Source organism: Corapipo altera, unplaced genomic scaffold (genome assembly GCF_003945725.1).
Source record: "Corapipo altera isolate COAL_440 unplaced genomic scaffold, ASM394572v1 1, whole genome shotgun sequence".
NCBI lineage: Eukaryota > Metazoa > Chordata > Aves > Passeriformes > Pipridae > Corapipo > Corapipo altera.
Genome location: NW_020884873.1, coordinates 11,913,100 through 11,933,506, shown reverse-complemented (window position 1 = coordinate 11,933,506; position 20,407 = coordinate 11,913,100). Strand labels below are relative to the sequence as shown.

The 20,407-nt window shown below is 41.3% G+C and overlaps 1 protein-coding gene across 1 annotated transcript in view; it reads left to right on the top strand.

The window, feature by feature from the left end:
- The window catches only part of PAH (phenylalanine hydroxylase), a 39,647-nt gene extending 19,616 nt beyond the window's left edge, over window positions 1–20,031 (top strand). Inside the window, exons 4-13 of the mRNA XM_027661425.1 lie at window positions 2,427–2,515; window positions 4,657–4,724; window positions 7,494–7,690; window positions 8,066–8,201; window positions 9,504–9,573; window positions 11,379–11,435; window positions 12,436–12,531; window positions 12,860–12,993; window positions 15,972–16,087; window positions 16,686–20,031. Of these exons, the coding sequence (XP_027517226.1) occupies window positions 2,427–2,515; window positions 4,657–4,724; window positions 7,494–7,690; window positions 8,066–8,201; window positions 9,504–9,573; window positions 11,379–11,435; window positions 12,436–12,531; window positions 12,860–12,993; window positions 15,972–16,087; window positions 16,686–16,729 (1,007 nt within the window). The 3' untranslated portion in view covers window positions 16,730–20,031. The remainder of the gene's footprint in view (window positions 1–2,426; window positions 2,516–4,656; window positions 4,725–7,493; window positions 7,691–8,065; window positions 8,202–9,503; window positions 9,574–11,378; window positions 11,436–12,435; window positions 12,532–12,859; window positions 12,994–15,971; window positions 16,088–16,685) is intronic.
- The last annotated feature ends 376 nt before the right edge of the window (window positions 20,032–20,407 follow it).

The following is a 20,407-nucleotide window of genomic DNA, read 5'->3' as shown; positions in this document are numbered from 1 at the left end:
CGAGTCCTCCACCATCACACAAACTCAGGGATAGAGCCAGGAGATAAACCCACATAAAAACCAGGCTCAGGAAGGCTGCCTGTGCTCACCCTACACATGGTGTAAGTAGTGACCCCTCTCTAGGGATCAAACACACCTTTTTCTACTCCTCCGACTAGTTTAACTCAAGGGGTTGGAGGTGCAGGAAAGTTTCTAACGACAAGGCGAGAGTATTTCTTGAGTAACTAAGAGAACTAGCCGTACATCCAGCAGCAAAGAAACGTATGTGGGGAAGATCTTCCTGAGTCTGCTGCTGCCATCTAGTGACTTGTTCAGGTCTGGTTTTTAGGGTAAAGCAGAAGGGTGCATCTTAGAGAGAGTGGACCAAATCCCACTTCTGCTGCGCGGCAGAAGGAAAACACAGCTGGAGCACCGCTGAGCATCGTGACGGGTCTCCGCAGCCCGGGGAGCTCAGGCATCTTCCTGGCCAGCAGCCACCAGCTGCCTGTTTTCCATGGCCTGCCTGAAACAAATATGAAGGCTCCCAGGTGGGAATGCTCATGGAGCCGGGCTGGCCCTGGGACAGTAGGTCAGGGGCAGTGGGCACTCTGCATGGGGCTGAGCCAAAGTGTGACCTGTAAATGCTGTTGCTGCTCCGGTGCCTCTGTGCAGGTGACTTGTAGAAACCCAGTGCCACAAGTGCCCTCCACAGTGTTGGGCTCAGCAGAAATCATGACTGAATAGTCCTGGAGACAGAGAGATCCTCTTATCCCATAGGTGGTCCATCAGGCCACAGAAAAAATAGAACTGGAAATGGTGCAGAGGGAAGTGATGAGAGTGCATGAGATAGCCCATGGTTTCTGTGCCTAAAATGCACAGGAAAAGCCAGGAAAACTGAGAGTAGATGGAGGATCTGACAGAGATATAAATTTCTAGGTGGCCTGGAAAAGGTGAATGACAACAAATAATGCTTATATGCAGGATCTAATTAACAACACATGAAATAATCAAGTTTAAAAAAACCAGGGTAGTAATTTTTCTTGTCACATGTAAAGAAATGATAGACGTAAGTGCTGCAGAGTTTCCTGGAGACAGATGTGTATTTGGGCTCAAAGAACAACTAATTGTATTTGTGAGAAGTTCCTCACGGTCTATTAAATTCAGGCTTGACAACTGACTCTGACTTGGACAGAAGGAAAGGGGAAAGATGCAGGTAGCTTGGATCAGAGGGCCAAAAATGTAAGAATGAGGCAACAGAAGGGAGACCCAAGCAAGCTGAACACAGCAGAGCTGGCAGCTCCCAAGATATGCCCAGTCGCTAGTGCTACCTGGTAGTGATACTACTGATGCACTTCCCAAAGCAATGACTGGGCAAGGGCCCACAGTTACTGTGCTTCCTCCACTGAGCTCTCCTGTCTCAGCATTGCAGAGGGATGGGGTGGCCAGGCCCAGTGGTGACCTGGCTTGATATGCAACTGGATCATCTTGGAGGAGAAGGAAGAGAGGGCTGCAGCCTGGTAGAGCCACTCCACATGTGATGGGCCTCTTTCTCTCAAGGGGATATGTGTCAGGAGTCTGCCTAGACGACTGGGTAAATGCACTCCTGGCTCTGGGAAGGAGTTTGGACCTGGGATAACTGCTCTATGTACCTAAGAGGTGCAAGGAACCTTTCAGTGTTGCAATTGCCATGAAAACATTTGACTTCCTCTTTTCTCTGTCTCAACATGCCACATCTGGAAATCCTTGTGATTCTTCTTTGTCCTTCACCTCATGTTCTTATTTAAGGGGAGGGTCCCATGGACATTACATGCTGTGTAGTCAATGTGGTCCCTTTTCACATGCTGGCTGTGCCACAGGCAGCACGTATAGTGTATGAGTTACAAGGCAATAGAAGACAGACCAACAATGTTAATCAAGTGAATGCATTATTGTATAATGACTGTAGTAATACAGTGCTGATTTGGAGTATTACAGTGCCATTTATAATTTTATTTCAGAATCCTTGTTCAAGGGAGGTCACCACGCGGGTCTTAGAAAGAGATTTTTAGAGTGTCAAATAATTCTGTACCCCTGTTGCGGGTTTTCTTGTTGTTCCTTTAAAAGGGGGAAAAATCCTAGCTATTGTGAAAAATTCCTACATCTTGGTAAGCCAAGAGACCAGAAGTAATAAACAGAAAATCATAAACATTACAAACCATCTCTGCACCAAGGGTTAGATACTCTTGATGTTCTGTATTCTTCCAACAGTGCCAAACAGCCACAAATTCAAGACACTTGCACAGTTTGTTTTTGCTTTCTACTAAAGGAAAAAGGATTGCTGCCCAAAGAATTTAGCCCCTTGCATACATTTCTTTATGTTTATGGTGAATAAATGGAAAGATCAGAAGATGGTCCCAAACCAAATTACAAAGAAGCATACCAGTCTCTATTTCGTTTTTGTTTTTCAGTGCCATGGTTCCCAAGAAGCATCCAGGAGCTGGACAGGTTTGCCAATCAGATCCTAAGCTACGGAGCAGAACTGGATGCTGATCATCCTGTAAGAGCTTTACTTTTTTAAGCTTTTTTCCTAGTTATTGAGACAGATATCTCTCTCATTTACATTTGCTCTGCTTTAGTACAGATCTAGTAGACTAAGTCTCACATGGTACAGGAGAAGGGTGGTACCACATTTCTAAGGTTAGAATTAACCTAATCCCTGGTTAAGAAGTAAATCAAACAGAAGGTTGCTTTAATTGAGCAAATACCAGGAGACCCTAAAAGTCATCAGTGGTCATCAGAGCACAGGGCCACCAGAAGGGTACATCTAGTTTTCCCAGATGAGTCTGGTGTGGTCACTTCAGACTCATTTTATGTATCACTAACAAGAAAAATTTAAGAAGCAATGTATCATAGCCCAGAGATGGGAAGACTGGTTTTTCATCCTTGATTACATACACATGATTTAGCTTAGTGTCTTGTTATGCGGTTGTTAAATCTGATGTGGTACTTGTATAGTGAGACACAACAAAAGAAAAGGTTCTTGGTTCAAAAAGTTTGTGGTTTAAATGGTAGCATCAGAAAGTTTTGTTCATTGATTTAGCCGATAAAAAAATTTGTTTTGTGGTTTTTCAGTTTTTTCAGATACAAGAATATTTCCTGCCTCTATTCCCTCTCCAAGCAAACAACAACTTGTTTTCATTGTCAAAACACACTGACTTCCATGCAGTGCACCAGAAATTGCTGCTATTAGTTTAATTGAGATAGGGTGATTATAAATAAATTACATGCAGTGCAACAAAAATTGCTGCTATTAGTTTTATTGAGATGGAGTAATTAGTCATTCACGACCTATTGCTTAATTCAAGATGTGTTATGTACCATGTACAATGATTCATGATGTTCAGTGTGGTCATATAAAAGGCAGAATGAAAGGAGGTACACTGAGCCAATGGCCCCCTTGTGTGTCATGTGGGAATAGACCAAGACTGTATTTGAAAAAAGAAAAATATATTAAAAGGAATGAAGCATCTTTCCTCCAATTCCTAGAATTCGTTGGTGAGCACTTGTGCCTTAAAAAAGAAATCCAGCTGCTGGGGTAAATAGGTGTGACAGTCCACAGAGTGCAGGAGAGAAATTGAAGAAGCCTGTGTTTTTAGTAGTTAAAGTGATATATGGTATTTAATCACAGTGATCTCTATGAAAGGTTAATCTTGGCCATTGGCTGCCTCTTTTTGATTCATGCTGAGATTTACACTCTGCTTCAGCTGTCTCCTGTACTTGGTTGTGTTTCGTGGCCTCTCAGTCCAGTTGTGCTGTTCCCCACTAAGAGACTCATTTATGAACGACCATGGTGCCCAGTGAGCTGTTCCCATTTGCCCTGTGGAAGTGCATCCTAGCGTGGGAGGATGTTTCCATACTCCAAGTGCTGAAGGCATTCCTAGCACTGAGGAGCTTTTGGTCTAAAAAGCAGGCACACTGGGGTAGGAAAATGGTTATCCTAGATGAAGATTTAGAGGTTTTATTTCTTATCCTTGGTTTTATTGGTAATTAGTTGCAAAGGTCAAGCTCCCAACCACAAGGTCTATTAGACATTCTTTGTAGTCATCAATTCCCTTTGAATGATTGAATTTGAAGTACAAATAGGGCTTTTTGGCCTGCTAAGTGCCTACTGTTCCTCTAGCAGTTTGAAAATGAGCACTTTAAAGTGTGGTTCATGCTGAAAACCTGTCTAAAAATCTGATTGAGTTGATGAATGTATTTCTAGTGTGTTTTGATTCTGCTCCTCTGGAGAAGCCCAGCTGTGCCAGGAACAGCAACAAGCTTCAAGAGAAACCAGAAGGGCATGGTTATCCAAGTGCTGTTAATTCTGTGTATTGCTCTTGCTGGGAGTGCCTTGTTGTTGCTGTAAAGGGGCATGTTTCCCTATTTTGTAGCAAGCAGAAATGGGAAAATGAAAGGACCTGTGGGGTGAGAGGTGCTGTGAGACTGTGACAATGGCTGTTCTGGTGGCTCTGCAGACTGGGAAGGAGTGGTGCCCTTTGTGAGCAGAGCCTGGCAGAACGAAGGCAGCTTTCCCACTGCGCTTCCTGCACTTCTCAGACTACACCAGCCATGCCTGAGGGTGCTCAGTGGGAGGAAGGCTGTTGCTGTTCACCATTTGCACTTATGCATGGATTGACCGTCCCTGTTTCTCTTCAGGGGTTCAAAGATCCCGTGTACCGGGCCCGGAGGAAGGAGTTTGCAGATATCGCCTACAACTACAGACAGTGAGTACTCAGTGCATGGGCAAAAAGCAAACCCACATCTCTTGCCCTCTTCTAGGGTGCTCACCCTGCTGGCAATCCCTGTTTTTCCGTAAGAATCCTCCTGGTGTTGGCTTTTCTCTACCATGGGTTTAAATCTTACTGTTCGTGCATTTATCCCCAAATCATGACAAAACAAAAGTAAATTGTTCCAGGCACACGTTCAGAAGAGAACATCATCTCCCTTCTTTCCCCTCAACACCCCTCTTCCCTGGCTTTGTTGTCTAATTGAGCAGCAGACTCTGTTGCTACTACAAAGACCTGAGCATTGAATAAAGATGCTTCTGGTATTCTCCCCATTAAACCAGGGCTGGGAGAGGAGTGCCTATCATTAACATTAAAGCAGGAGCTGCATACACTATTAAAATAATGAATAACTTATGGTTCTGATGCTAATCCAGTGTCTGATACCCTACTTTTATCATGTCTGATCCAGCTGCAGTCAGCAATTTGGGCTCTCATTTCCCAAGAAAAATGAATGGACAGGATAAATTCAGTTAGAACAGGCTTGGTTGATTGCTTTCGGTGATCAGATCTGGAGGAGAAAAAATTCTATTCCCAGAGCCACTTGCACATATAGATTAGTATTACTAGGCCTGATTATTGCTGGGACTGGCAAAAATTGTGGTTGCAAAGAAAAAATAACTTATATTTTACATTTAGGGGTCCACTTTACACAGGATGAAAAGATAGCCCCTAAGCAAAAGAGCTAATAATCCAATCACAAAATGAGAAACAACACTGAAGTGATTCATGGAAAGTACAAGATATCAGGTAAAAAAAGTCAGGACCTCAGTTCCCAACTAGGAAATTTGAATAAGACATTGTGTCCAGATATAAATGGTTCTAATGTGTGCTGATAGATATCTCACAAGAGATGTACCTTTCTTGCACAGTAGATAGCAAATTCTATTCTCCAGTTTGTAGGCTTTCACCAAATCGTACACTGAAATAAAGCAAAAAAGTTAACCACCCCTCCCTCCAAGATTTGAACTAAACCAGTATGTTCCAAGATGTAACTTATTAATATTTAGTCTGTTATTCAGATCTTCAGTTACTTTGGAAACAGAACCTGTACAGACCTAGACTTAAGTCCCAAATGAACCTTTTATGTGAAGTTCTCAGACTTTCCAATTAGGTCTTTCAGTAAATAGGGTGTCAAAGCCCATGTCTGGGCTTCTGGGGCTCATGGAAAGAAGGTATGTGGTTTTTGTGACTTTGTGTGTTAATTTAGGAAGGCACAGATGGATCTGTGATGTCTTTGCCTCGGGTGCTACACCACGACATACCTTTCAGGCTCTCCAGTGGGGAGGAGAGGTCAGAGGTTGTCTCCAGCATAGGGGGACAGAGATACAGAGAAGCAGGCAGGAGGAGAGGCACAACCAAAGTTTTTAGGCTTCGTGGGAAGTATATGAAAAGGTAAATGTGCTTAGCTTGCGAAGGTGCTACCCGGTTGCAAAGGTGAGATGGGTCAGCGGTTGCTTGTCTTGTACTCTTCTTCCCGTCTTCAATTCCATTCTTTTCTGTATTCCTTTTTTGCACCTATTTTATCCTCTTTCTTTATTATGTTTGCCTCTACTTTTCCTTTGCTCTTTGCCTCCTCTTCTGATAGATTTACCCATTGTTTTTGTTGAATGTCTAATTTTCCTGACTTCTCTTTTCTTTGCTTTTAGCTTGCCTCTTCCTTCTGCCTTCCTTTGCCTCCGGCTCCACTGATCCTAAATTTTTTTAATTGAAATTAATTGAAATTGAAATAACCCTTGAAGGTGTTTGAGGATTACTTGGGAGTGCTATAGGAACAACAATCTCCCAGAAATCCTCATAATTCAACAGGATGTTTAAAGCTCCACAGATCAAGGAGGGCTGATACAGAGTCAGAAAATTATGGTACTCCAGAGGAGCTGCCCTCAGGCTCAAGAAAAAAAATGAGGGAGTAGGAGATTGTAGGGTATCATCAAGAGTTTAACAATGGGTCTCTGGGGTTTGGAAAACTCCAGCATTATTCCAGCAGTGATGTTAACCCTATTAAGTTCCTTAAAACCCTTTGATTTTTCAAAGCTGCTGGATTCACCTATGGCCCTAACATTATTGCTGAGGAACTGGCTATTCACAGGAGGCCAGACTGCATTGCTTGTGATTGTATGATTCCTGTTAGCTTCAGCATGAGCTAAGCCCATGGAGGCCTGAGGGTGGGATTTGACTCAAAATTGCTCATTACAATTATAAAAAGTCAAATTGGCTGGAGTCTGCATCTGTTACAGCATAAAGCACAGATCAGAATTTCTCTGCCACTCCAACAGAGTTTTATTAAGCTGATGGTTTCCCTGTTGTTACAAAAACAATTAATATAATGCACATTAGAGCAAGAAATAAAGCAGCTACTTCATATCTAGAAAGGTAAAAAAAAAGAACAAAAACAAATAAGCACTGATTTATTTTTAACACAATAATGCAAGGATCTGGCTAATGGCCAATATCTCAGCCAAGGTCAGTAGAGCCCTTTCCAGCCAGTGCCTAGGGACAGGTGAGGCTCCTTTTGCATCTACATGTCAGACCAAAGGCATCTTGCCTCCTGCACCAGCAGCTCCTGGTCAGCCCAAGTAAACCTGCAATACAAAGCAGAATAAGAAAACTGTTTTGAAAATAGCAAGTGTAAAAGGAGAAAGAGTGTGGTGCTGGTAGCATATGACATCTTCTGTGTCGCTGCTACGGAAGGTACCGTTTTCTTTCTAGTGGCCAACCTATTCCTCGTGTCATCTATACGGAAGAAGAGAAGAAAACATGGGGCACCGTCTTCAGGGAGCTGAAGAGTCTCTATCCAACTCATGCTTGTTACGAACACAACCACGTGTTCCCACTGCTGGAGAAGTACTGTGGCTACCAAGAGGACAATATTCCCCAACTTGAAGATGTCTCAAACTTCTTGCAGAGTAAGTTTGAAGCACCTAAAAGAACCAGATGAAACTAAAGGCCTCAGCTATCAGTGGGGGTGATGCTTCCAGAGATGTAAAAACAGTCCCTGCTTTACCATAGGCTCCCTATGGTATGACTTAACCTGTGTCCCAGGTCCCTCTCTAATGCTTCCAGGGGTACAGTTGGACAGATGCTCAGATACTGTGCTGGTGGTATATATGAGTAACAAATTCCCCGCTCTTTCACAATTAAACTCTGTTTAACATAGGGAGAGAAAAAAAAAAACCCAAACCAACCCCAAAACAATTAACAAACTTCCACTGCAAGAAGTCTGGATATGGATAAATTGAACACATTAGTTGTTTTTAAGATTCCATGTTTTTTCCCTTCAGGCTGCACTGGATTTCGCCTGCGTCCTGTTGCAGGCTTGCTGTCCTCTCGGGATTTCTTGGCTGGGCTGGCATTTCGAGTATTCCACTCTACACAGTATATTCGCCATGCGTCCAAACCTATGTACACACCAGAACCGTAAGTACTTTGGCACAAAAAGTGTGTAAAATTGCAGCAGACTAACAGCAGGGTCAGTCCAACCGATAATAACCATGTGGGAATCGGGAGCACTTCTGGGAACAGAGTTAATGGAGAGCAGCCAAGTGACTACTTACTCTCTTCTGAAAACTTTTCCAGAACATTTCTAGTCTTTTTAACAATTTTCATCCTCTTCTGCAAGTTCTTCTGGGGCAAATGGGATGGTTTTGCTACTGAAGGCATGCTTCTCTGGTGGCTGGGATGCAAGAGAACAGTGTCTTAACACATTTAGCTTAGCTATTAACACCCAAATAGTGGTGTGAAATCCAGTGCAGGAATGACTCAACATGTTGCAAGCAAGGTTCTGGCAGCAAGATAGGGGAAGCCCAGACCACTGAACCCATCACTTTTTCAGTTTTACGTTGGAATGTTTCTCTCTGTCCCTGTCCACTGTCCTTTTCCACTTGCCGTTTTCAAAACAGTTTTCTCATTCTGCTTCATATTGTTGCAATTCTTCCTCACCTCCCTTACTGTTTCTTTTCTCCTTACTTCCCACACTTCCCTCTTCTCCCTTCTTTTTTTCTAGTTTCATTCTTCTGATTTTACTTCCTGCTTTTGCTCACCCTATTCTCATCCTGCACAAAGCCAGGCTGAAATGTTTTCCACAGTCCTGGCCTTCTTGAGAGCATCTTATACCTCTCCCTTTTCCATCTCACCAAATCACTTCTCTGTATTTGAAAAATCTAACAGTCCCTAGGTGAGACATTTGCCTGTCCAGCTGCCAACTTCAACTAGTGATGAAATAATCCTACCTATTTCACCATATGTAGCTTTCACCTCTCAGTGGGAGGCTGTGGGCCTGAACAGGGACTGGAGTTGAGCTCTTGAGGTACATGTTGACATTATGGCGAGTTGTCTTAGTTGCCTGAGCTCCATCTAAAAATGTTTCTTGTCCTTGAGACTGAAACATCTATGTTCTCTTTGGTGGAGTGATATCTTTCTGGGCTTTCTTGAGCTGGGTAGGCAGTTAAATGGATGGTTTTCTTCCATAAGGAAAAACAGATAGTGTATCATCCTTCTGCTGAGGGATGTATGATGATAAAAGCACTGAAAATCCTGGAGTTTGCAAGTATTTCCATCATGAGAATAATCTTAGAGCAAAATGTTTTCCTTGGAGCGATATTTTCTTACAGGAGCAAATGCACTACGCTCTTACCTATTTGCTGACTCTAGGGCGTTCATCCAGCATTGCTGGACTTTTCCTGTAATTCACAGTAATTCAGATGTCATCTTTTCCTGCAGCGATATTTGTCACGAGCTCCTAGGACATGTACCTCTTTTTGCTGACCCCAGTTTTGCTCAGTTTTCCCAGGTAAGTTGCTCAGTGGTTATACTATTTGTATGATTGAACACACGAAAGACTAGGTAATTCAGAGAATGATCCAAGAGCTATGAAGGATGGTGTGGATTCACCTTTAAGCATACTGTTTAAGAGTGTCTGATATTATTTATTTATTGCTCGAAACTTAGGTGAAATCATCAACTCCAAATATCATCTTGTGTGAGCTGTTTTTTTACAGGTAACCCTTTTGTAAAGTCATCTTCTGAAAACCTTTTTGCAAATGTTGATCCTTCTGAGCAAAGTTACTTTGAGCAAAGGAGAGTTACTTTTGAGCCAAATAGCTCTTGAGTCAGATGAATTATTATCCCACCATGATCTTCAAATATTAGGGAAAGTGAGGATTTTTTGTTTGTTTTGTTTTCTGTTGAAGCCACATAGAAGGCTGAGGAAAGTGAGGAATTGTCCCAGCTGTAAGCATGGGAGAAGGCTGGAGAGGAGCTTTCTTTTGGTAGTGTTAATGTCTCTGGAAAAGAAGCCAAACCTTGATGGAGTAAATTTTTGCCTGCCTCTTACCAGAAAACATGAAAATACACAAACATAGAAAGGCAGAAAGGCAGAGTAAAAGAGGGAAAGAGGGAAAGAGAGAAAGAAGGAAAGAAAGAAAGAAAGAAAGAAAGAAAGAAAGAAAGAAAGAAAGAAAGAAAGAAAGAGAAAGAAAGAAAAAGAAAGCAAAAAGAAAAAGAAAGTAAGAAAGAAAGAGAAAGAAAGAAAGAGAAAGAAAGAAAAAGAAAGAAAAAAGAAAAACAAAGAAAGAAGGACGGAGAATAGAGGAAGGAAGGGAGGGAGGGGGAAGGGGGGGGGGGGGGAGGGAGGGGGGAGGGAGGGAGGAAGGCAGGAAGGAAGGTAGGTAAGCAGGAAGGAAGACAGGAAGGAATGTAGGAAGGCAGAAATGTGGAAGGAAGGCAGGAATGTGGAAGGAAGGCAGGAATGAGGAAGGAAGGTAGGAAGGCAGGCAGGAAGGCTGGAAGGCAGGAAGGAAGAGAAAATGGACTTCATGTAATATCTCAGAAGAGAGAAGTTGCTTTGATCTAGTTAGTAAGTTCACAGTGTTGCCTACAGGTTCTGCCCTTTTCCAGAACTGGGGTTTCCTTCAAGACAAGTCCTCTTATATCTTGGCTTACTAGGATTTGACATGGTGACAGTTGCTCCAATGTCTTTGGAGTATGTGTCGGAGACCCTCTGATTTTGCACTATGCAGTCCTCACTAGATAAAATAGAGAAAGGAACCTGGTCATATATAGTCTTGTGTGTCTGCCTTCTGGATCTGACTATTACATGCCTCCTGGAAAAGTCTCCATTATTTCCCAAGGTATGAATAAGCTCTTTCAAATCATGCCCTGTCATTCAGACAAAATAGCTCATTCAAGGCTCCAGGAAAAGTCCTTTAATCAGGGCCCATCAAAACAGAGAGGAATATATAAGGTGTGTGGGTGTGATTGGTTTAGCTCCTTTTGTCCATATCATTCTCTCAGATGTGCACTTTAGATTTGATCAAAAGCCTGTCAAAGCAAGAATAAAATGTTATTTGACCTCAATGGGCTTTGTACCAAGCACAAAGGATCATGCCTTGTAAATGACATTTGGACAAGACCCTTTGTTCGTTTTTGGAGAGATTTCTGGTTTAAAATTGATCTTGCATGATAGGAACATGTCCTGTAAACATTTGTGTGTGGTAGTAAGCAATGGTAACATTTAAAATGTGAGCAATTACATAATATGGGACAGGAAGAATGTTTGCAATAAACAGCTTGAAGAATAATGGTTTATTGTTACAGGAAATTGGACTGGCATCTCTGGGAGCTCCAGATGATTTCATCGAGAAACTTGCTACGGTAATTTAATAAATGAGGGCTCAATTTTCCAAAGCGCCCTGTGTTGTCTTAATTCTGCTGCCACTGAAGTCACTGATAGAACTCCCATAGAGTTGAATGAGAACAGAGTGAAGACTGTGATTGGAAAACCCCACCCTGAAACAGTTGCATTAAAGGAAAATAGCTTTGGCACCCCTTATTCAAAGTGACAGTTGTGATTAAACACAGAAGCCCAGACAAGATTTCCTCCAGCACAAACATATTGGGCAAGAAAAGATGGTATGTTACTACATCCCCACAGGAAATTTCAGGAGGCAGCTTCAGTAGCTGTTCTTACTGCAAGCATCTCTTCCCTTCCACTCTGCCAGGCAGATAATGTCCTCTGCAGTCAACATCACTCACCTGAATGCTACTCTGAGACTACTGAGACCCAGAGTTGCAAAGTTCAAATAAAAGCAAGGGTATTCCTGTGAGATTAGTGTCACCAGTGCAAACCCACCTGGGCAAAGCATTGCACAGCTTTGATGCTTCTGATAGATGAGGTAGTTCTTTTGAACCAGGGCAGGTATCCCTTCAAAATGACAGACCAAGGAGTCAGACTAGACTACACACCATCTTCCTCTTGCACTAACAACCTGCTCATCCTCTTGTTGCTGCAGTTAGATGTCTTCTGTGTGAAGCAGGACACAAACTTTTGTAAACTAAGGTTGAAACTTCTACTGGGTTGGCCAGCCAAAGTAAAGCTTTATTGCTCTGATTTCTTGCCCCTGCTGACAAAGATGAACACAGTAAAATACAACTGTGTTTGTCAGGGAACTGAACTGATCCTCAGGCACATAGAGTCTAGCTCTGTGCCCCTTCCAGGAGAAGAATCGCAGTATTAGGGGACATTTATTGCATTTATACATTTGAATTTGACACATGACAACATTTTAAATAGAAATTCAAACTCCAAATGTATTCATTTAGACATACCAGTTTTGATCAAGGAATCATAATTTCTGTCTAATTTTCTTGCTAGGTTTATTGGTTTACGGTGGAGTTTGGACTGTGTAAGGAAGGTGATTCACTGAAGGCATATGGTGCAGGTCTGCTGTCTTCATTTGGGGAGCTTCAGGTGTGTTCTAGAAAACATTCCAAATATGTTTATAATCACTAAAATTTCTCTTCTAAATATCTTCAAATCTTCATTTTTGCTTCATACTTTGTGCATAGAAATAGCATGAAATGTCGTACTTCATTGAAGAGCTCTGATAAGTGTGTAGGTGTATGCAAAAACAGGAAACATACCTGTTTCTTTCCTAGTAGGTGGCATTATCATTGTATGCCACAGAAGCAGCTTTTTCCTGTCTGAGGTGGGATGGCATTCAGTGGGTCTATATTTCTTTCACAGCACATTTAAACACTTTTAAACAGAAATAAATTTCTTATGTTTTTGTTCATAGTATTGTTTATCAAGTGAACCTGAGATTCAGCCCCTAGTACTGGAGAAGACTTCTGTGCAGAAGCACCCTGTTACTGAGTTCCAGCCTATCTACTATGTTGCTGAAAGTTTTAAAGATGCAAAAGAAAAGCTAAGGTAAGCCAGTCATTCCAGAGAAGATCCCATTTCTTGCCCATTGCAAATACAGTGCATCCCATTGCCATAATGGATCTTGGGTTGACAATAATGTTTCAAGAGGCATTAGAAAAAGATGGTGCAAAGCTTAAAGAGGCTAATCAGTTGATATCTTCAGAATCTTGGGCAAATATGAGCAGTAATGGGAACATACCTTATACATGAAGCCAAGAATTTGTGTTTAGTGTAATAAGAGTCTCATCTAACTAAAATGCAACAAAAAAAAATACCAGTCCAATTGCAATGATACTAATACTTAGGGTCAAAGCTGGCTAATTAATGTAAAACAGGTTCTTTTAACATTAGTTACTAGAGTTAACAGTTCTTGTAAAAGAAAAAATCTCCTAGCATCTACTCCTTTACCTCTGAGGTTATGCTCACCCTTAAACTTTGTGTTGTGTCTTAAGTCAGCAGTTTCAATCTTGTGGTGGGGGTGGCATTGTCAAGTAACAAGCACCTTGAGGTCTTCAGAGTAGGACTGTGATGTTAATGAATGGAGTTCTCCTCTCTTTTGTGAGGAGATGGGCAGTATCGGTGCTTCTTTTCTTCTTTTCTTCTTCCTCAACCCTGAAGACCATTTTTATGTTTTCAAACATGCTTTATCTCTTGCTTTTCCTTCATTGGCCTCCAAATCTGTGTTACTTCTGAATTTACTATTTATGCTAAATATTTTTGTCTTTATCCCCTTGGTTTCCTCTAAACTGCTTTTTCGCCACTCCTAAGTTTGCTTTACTGTGAATAATTGACAAGTGGGAGTTGTTGATAGCCAGGGGACCAGCAGCATCATGCTTGAGCCTTTAATGCCTCTGTTTTCAGCCCATGCTGATTCTCCTTTATGTTGCGTCATTACTTGAGGGTCAGACTTAGTTCACTATATACAGTATAACTATTTCTTATTTCTGCCTATATAAAAATTATTAACAGTAGGCATTATAGCTCACAATTATTCAGAATTAAGCAAAACTAAAACAAATTAGGTAATAGCTCCATGGTCATTAGACAATTGTTATTACAGATAAACAAAACTTCAAGCAAGTCTAATATCCCCAATCCTGAGGCCTGTGTGGTTAGCTTAATACAAAGCCTCCAGCTTGTTACCAGCAGTGTGTTTACAAGACTACAAGGCTACGCAGTAAATCTTTCAGTCATCTGTGACTCAAATACAGATTCAGTTCCAGTTCAATAAGATTTTGAAATAGTGGTCCAGGTTCAGTTCTGGTTCTTGAAACAAGAATGGCTCAGACTGTGTTTGGAGTTCAGCTTGGATTTCACCTCACAACAGTATTTCTATTCCTGTTAAAAAAACCACCACCATATTTCTGGATTTTAGTCAAGCCACTGGGGGTTAGCCTTGGTTCACACTCAACAAATTTTTCATTCGGAGATGCCACACAAGGACTTGTCCCAGACCTGCAGATTCTTATCTTTCTCTCTACCATTCATAGATAGACACATTCTGCTACTCCAGACTCCTCAGCTCCAAGGTCTTCCTAGCTACCTCCCCTGCTGCTTCTTTAGTCATCATAGGCCTGCAGCTTCTCCTTTTGCCCTTTTCTCTGGGATAACATCTAAGAAAGATGTCCTTCTCTTCTGATCTATGTTATTAGCATTCTGCACGTAGTTTCTATCTCCTCTATATCTATCTTCTCTGTTTCTATCTACTTCTATCTACTCTGAGTAGGAAGTTCCTTGAGGAAGATGCTGCCTTACTTAGTAAAAAATATCTTGAAGCTTCTTTTATTTGTTTCAAGGGCCAAATTGAAAAAGTGGTTAAATTGAAATAGAGGCCTGGGTGTTGGTCGAGCGTCTGTGTTAGGGGCTTGCACCATAAACATGTTGTTTATGTGTAATAGAAAACATTCCTGAAATATTATCCTGAGATTGACCTAAAACTTTTCAGTTTAAGGCATTCATCTTCTGATTAGGATCTTACCTTCAGCTGAAATTTAGGAAGACCATTTTCTAATGTGATCTCCCCTCTTAGAAAAACTAAATTCGTCATAGTCAACACAGGATTTTTTTGCTGTCTTGCTTTGTGGCCTGCTTGCACTGAATTCTGTTTGAGACAGTGCCCTTATCTGATAATAATTAGGTCTAAACTGAAGAAACATTATGGGGGCATGCAGCATATTCCACTGTTCTGGGCATTTGAGATTTACCATGCTGAGTCACAATCTGTATAGTGCGGCTTCATAATCAACTCCTGCGTGCTTTCCTTCCTCTTTCAGCAATAACTTCAGTAATCCAAAGCAGATATATAAGCCAGTATCCTGCTGGGGTCTAAAAGGATCCTGTAACAATAGCTCTGACTGTCTCATTCCATTCAGAGTCCTTCTTTCCACAGTTCTGTGGTTATGCAAATTAATATTTTCCCAAGATACCAAGATCTTAATGCTTCTACCATGGCTTAACTATTTTGCAAAAGAGAACACTGCAAATAAAGGGTGGAAGGAATGCTGCTTCACTCCATTGACTATTTGCTATCTTTGAAATTACCTGGAAACTTCTATCAACCATGCCAGAAGTTAGCTCTCTGCTTGCTCCTTGGTATGCCAGGATGGTATAGGCACTTGACCTTATTTTCCCAGAAACTGCAGACTTGGATCAGAATCTCTATATTTTGCATCACTTGAAGGAAAATGAGGTTTTAAAGTTCGGCAGATCCCAGTGCTACATAGTTGGCCTGTACCAGGAGCAGTATTGCCATGCCAATAACTTAATTAGTCCTGTTCATGAAAAACTAAAGGTGATAGGGACAAATGCAGATTCAAGTGTGTTGCAAGATGCTGTAGGTCTCAGATCACTCAGCAGGAATTTCAGTTATTTCCTCTGATGGATTTTCTTATCCCCCGATCAACAAATTCACACACCAAGAAAAGAATGAGTTAGTGAAAAAAATAGATTTTCAACTTTATATTTGTTAACGTATTTTTTCTCAGGAAATTTGCTCAAACAATCCCTCGTCCTTTCTCTGTTCGGTATAATCCCTACACCCAGAGGATTGAAGTCTTGGACAATGCAAAGCAGCTGAAGAACTTAGCTGACACTATCAATAGTAAGCAATTGCAGATTTGTTACCTTGAATTCTTCCAAACTTGGGTCAGAAATAGGAACTGCAAAGCAGATTCTGTCTGTTTTTATTTAATGTTCTGAGCCTGACCAAGATAAAGCAGCACACATCTCCTTTCTCAGGCAAAAAATAATTATAGACAAACTTAACAAGCATTTCCACTTGACTGTAGCTTCTTTAATCTGAAATACCCCGTTTTAGTGGAGGTGCTAGGAAAGGTCAGATGGCTTTGAGATGAATTCTGATGTGTGGCTCCAGCTGTTTTCAGTAAAGAAGAGAAGGAGAAGCTGGGCTTTAATCACATTTCCTTTTGCCATTCTAGCCTTTTTCCTGCTACATTTTCCCCCTCATGTTGGCTAGCCTGCCAAGAGCCAGCACCTCTGATACTGTGAGCCAGCCTTTTATGGCTGATGAAGGTAAAGGGCTGACTCTGCAGACCTTACTCCAACAATAAATGTGTCCAATCCAGCACTTCTTTACTCACCTTATTCTTTCAGGGAATGGATATAAGGGGTAAAAATATACAGGAGTGTTAGAAATGTGCTAGCTCTAGAATTAACTACTCTGATTATCTCTGTTGCAGGTGACATTGGACTCCTTTGCAATGCCCTTCAGAAGATAAAATGAAGATTTGTTGTAACTTGCTAATTGCTGGCTGCTGGCTAGAAGCTGCCATGTGCTTCATCTAGCCTTCAGTCTTCATCTAGCCTCAGTCTGTTATATTCCAGTGTACTGCATGAATGCTTATGTTATATATCTTAATTATTATAGATTAGCAGAGATATAGGCATCTGCAGGTGACCCTTGACTTTTTTGGCCTTCAGACACTAATCTATTTTTTCTCACTAATGCATAAAAATTACCTTATTTCTGGGAATCCGGGGAAAGCCTCCATATGTCTTGTTCCAAAGATTAGCCGAAGGAGATCTTCACCATGCAGATCTATAGTCTGCTGCACCTGTGAGATTACATTACCACTCTGGGACCAGGGACAGGATGTCAGTGATGAAAAGATTAATCCTCCTCTCTTTCTCTCACAATCACTCTCCCCTCAGTTCCCCTCCAAGGTTCCTATGGAGTCTCAAACTCTATACCTTTCAGGGCATATACATGTTCTGCTTGGCCCTCTGTACTTTTATTTCTACACACAAACACGTCTATTCTGAATTGGTTTTTTTTCTAAAAATATGATATTACCATTGATCCAAAGCACAGATGATAACAGAAAAGATAGTAAGTATGATGCAACCTCATTAACAAAGATTGATCAGCTAGTATAAATATACTGTATTTACACAAGCACCAATCTCAAAAGATCTGTGCAAGTCAAGAATACTGCATTCTGTGATGTGTCATTGGTCTGCAGAGTGGAATCCCTATGCAAGCCACTGAACCTGCTTATCCAGAACAGTCTGTGTCTCAATACAGTATCCACAAAAAAAGCCCCTTCAGAGGGGAGTTACCTAAAGGCAACTCTGTGTGGCTTTTTGCAGTTGGATGTGAGGTCCGTTCTGTGCAAGGAAGAAATCATGCAGATGTTTTAACAGGGCTTCATTACTAGTCCAGTCTCAGAGCTGTGCTGGCTGTAATGTTGTGCAACATCATGAATTCAAAGCTGATTCAGGAACAGTAATTTTATGGAAAGGAGAGATCTCTCTTAATAGACATACTCAGCTACTCACTGTGGAAGGCTGACTGTGAAGATTACCTTTTACCGTGTCTGTCCTTCTCTGAGACTGCCTTATTCAGTATGAGGTGCCTCCTAACTTTCTGGACTAATAATCTAGAAGGTAGATTACCAGCACGCTGATACCAGCACACTGGAAATAGAGAAGAAGTGGTTCTTTCACTAGAGTCCCCACCAAAGCCATGGAAAACCTGGGTTACTTGTTTCCTAGTCTGACTGCATTCAAACCCAAATGTCATTTTTCAAGACAGGTCCTAAGTCTTGAAATCTTAATGTCCCATTTGAGCTTTAATCTCCCTTTTGTTGGTGAAAGCGGTTTTATTTTTCCTGGAGTACATCTCAGCTGAGTCAGCAAACGGAACCAGAGGTGATTTCAGCTTAACCCAATGGGTGAGCATGGAGAGAGAAGATATTTGCTGCTCAGGAAGCTGTTTCTGCATTTATCCAATAACTTTCGCTCAAATCAGCTAAAAGACTTCTTGAACTGTTCCACATTGTGTAATGCGTCCTTGTAGCTCCCTAGTTGAAGGCGGGAGATCAGCACTTGTGGGTTGGAACAGAATGGAGCAAAGCAAAACTGAACAGTATTTTTCACTTGAAACAATTCTGCATTATGATACTAACGCAAATCAAGGGTCACGTTTCTGTTAGAAGATTCAAAGATGGAGAGGGATTTGAAAGTCCATGAGTCTCATACCTTTCGTTGTACTTGTTTTGTGTCTGTAGTTTGAAAATCAATAGAACTTCAATGTGAGCATCACCCTTTAGGAAGATAGAAAGTACAGCTGTTTTCATTATATTTATATTGCGTAATAATATCAGCCTAAGTATACCAGCTGGAACCCTTTTCAATTGGCATATACTTATGCAAAATAGTATAATTTTGATGCTTTGAAGTAACCTTTTTTATCTCTGTATCTTTTTTATTCCTTTTTTTTTTCTCATGACAATGTCTGTATAGATTTTTCAATCCTGCTTGACATGTATTTTCAGTGTGAAAGTAGCCCACATTTTCTCTTTTAATATAAGAGGACCCATAAGGTAATTGCATGCCACAAAGAGACAATTTCATCCCACAGGTAAAGACTTTCAAACTAACCTCAGACAGCTTTCCAAGCTTCTCTGCTTCTGGCTGTTACGAGTGATAGCAGCAGTAGATCTATAGTGATATTGAGAACCCAGGATTCATGATTGTCTTTTATGTGCAAGCAGAATAGTTAAAGAATATTGATGCCACATGTCTGATTCTGTGTCCCTTAATGCAGGTTTAAATGATCAATAGCTCCAGCCAAAGCAGCATAACATGGCTGTTCAGCAAGATTGAGAGATGAGAAAAAGTTAAATGTTCGGTATTTAAAAAGCAGAGGAAATGTACAGAAAGCAGATTTTCTCATAGAACGAATTAACTTGTGCATATGTGCTTTAAATAGTACAAATAAATCACGTTTTAAATAGTACTCCTTAATGGGTGACTTCTTACTTCCATATTTAAAGAAAATTAAACCTGTGTAGGAAAATGCCTTTTGCATTATTCGACCAGTGTAATTCCTCCCTGTAAAGTAACCACACGAGTCAGTCAGAATTAAATACCCAGGTAGGAGGGAATGCCCATCTGAGGTGTGCTCCAACACAAAAAATGGCTCTCTTGCACTGTTTGACTATCACTCATCTGGAAAGATCATGAAAATGATGTAAACAAAAAAACCCTCTCTTAATGTGTGCAATTACCTAGAAATGCACAACAAAGCCTAGCTTGCTCTATATTTGTATACTCCATAAATCTTTGAATGTTACTCTAACTAACCTATCCAAAGCTAATCTTTTAAGTAACACTTCCTGTGTTCTGTTCCACTGTGATCACATTTCTTGATGTCCCCATCTCCAGCTGTTTCAGGTGATCAAAGAAGCCCTTTCATGAGGCCTTTTCCTTTACAGTGACTTTGACCAATGTCAATGATTGTGATGAAGGGGGATCTTGTTGGTACAGGTTACACAGGGAGGTGGACTCCTCTGGGTGTCTTAAGATGCCTAGATCTGACAGCAGCTTGGAGAAGGGACACTTTATTCCTCAAAGAATGCAGAAATTATTGAAAGAGGGATTAAGCACAGGAGCACTCTGCAGTAGTGCGTTCTTTTTAAACCTGTCTCTTTGCGGCTTCAAACCATGCTGACAGTTGTCAGAGATGATGTTCAAATGTAACCATGTAAATTTATCTAAATAAACAGAAATATTAATGCTGCATCTGTCTCAAATGAGTGGCACTCTGCTCATAGAGGGTGGAGATATCTGCAGTGGTAACAGATGAAAAATACACAGGTAATTTGTGCTGATCAGACATGGCCTTTTAAAGAACCCACTCAGGGGTTCATGAGAGAGGGTGAGCCTACTCTTGGGGTGAGAGAGTTTCACCTTCTGCAAAGAGAAGCTGCCTGTCCCCACAGGAAAGGGTGACACACTGTACTCCAGTCCATCTATAGCCTCTAAACTACAGTATCCAGCCTGAGACCTCTTCTCCTGCACTCCTAGAGGTCCCCAAGAATGCTGACAAATGAACTCTGGTAAGCTGAGTTATATCGCTGGTGAGGTCTTCCTAGACCTGTTCAAGGCGCGGATTTGA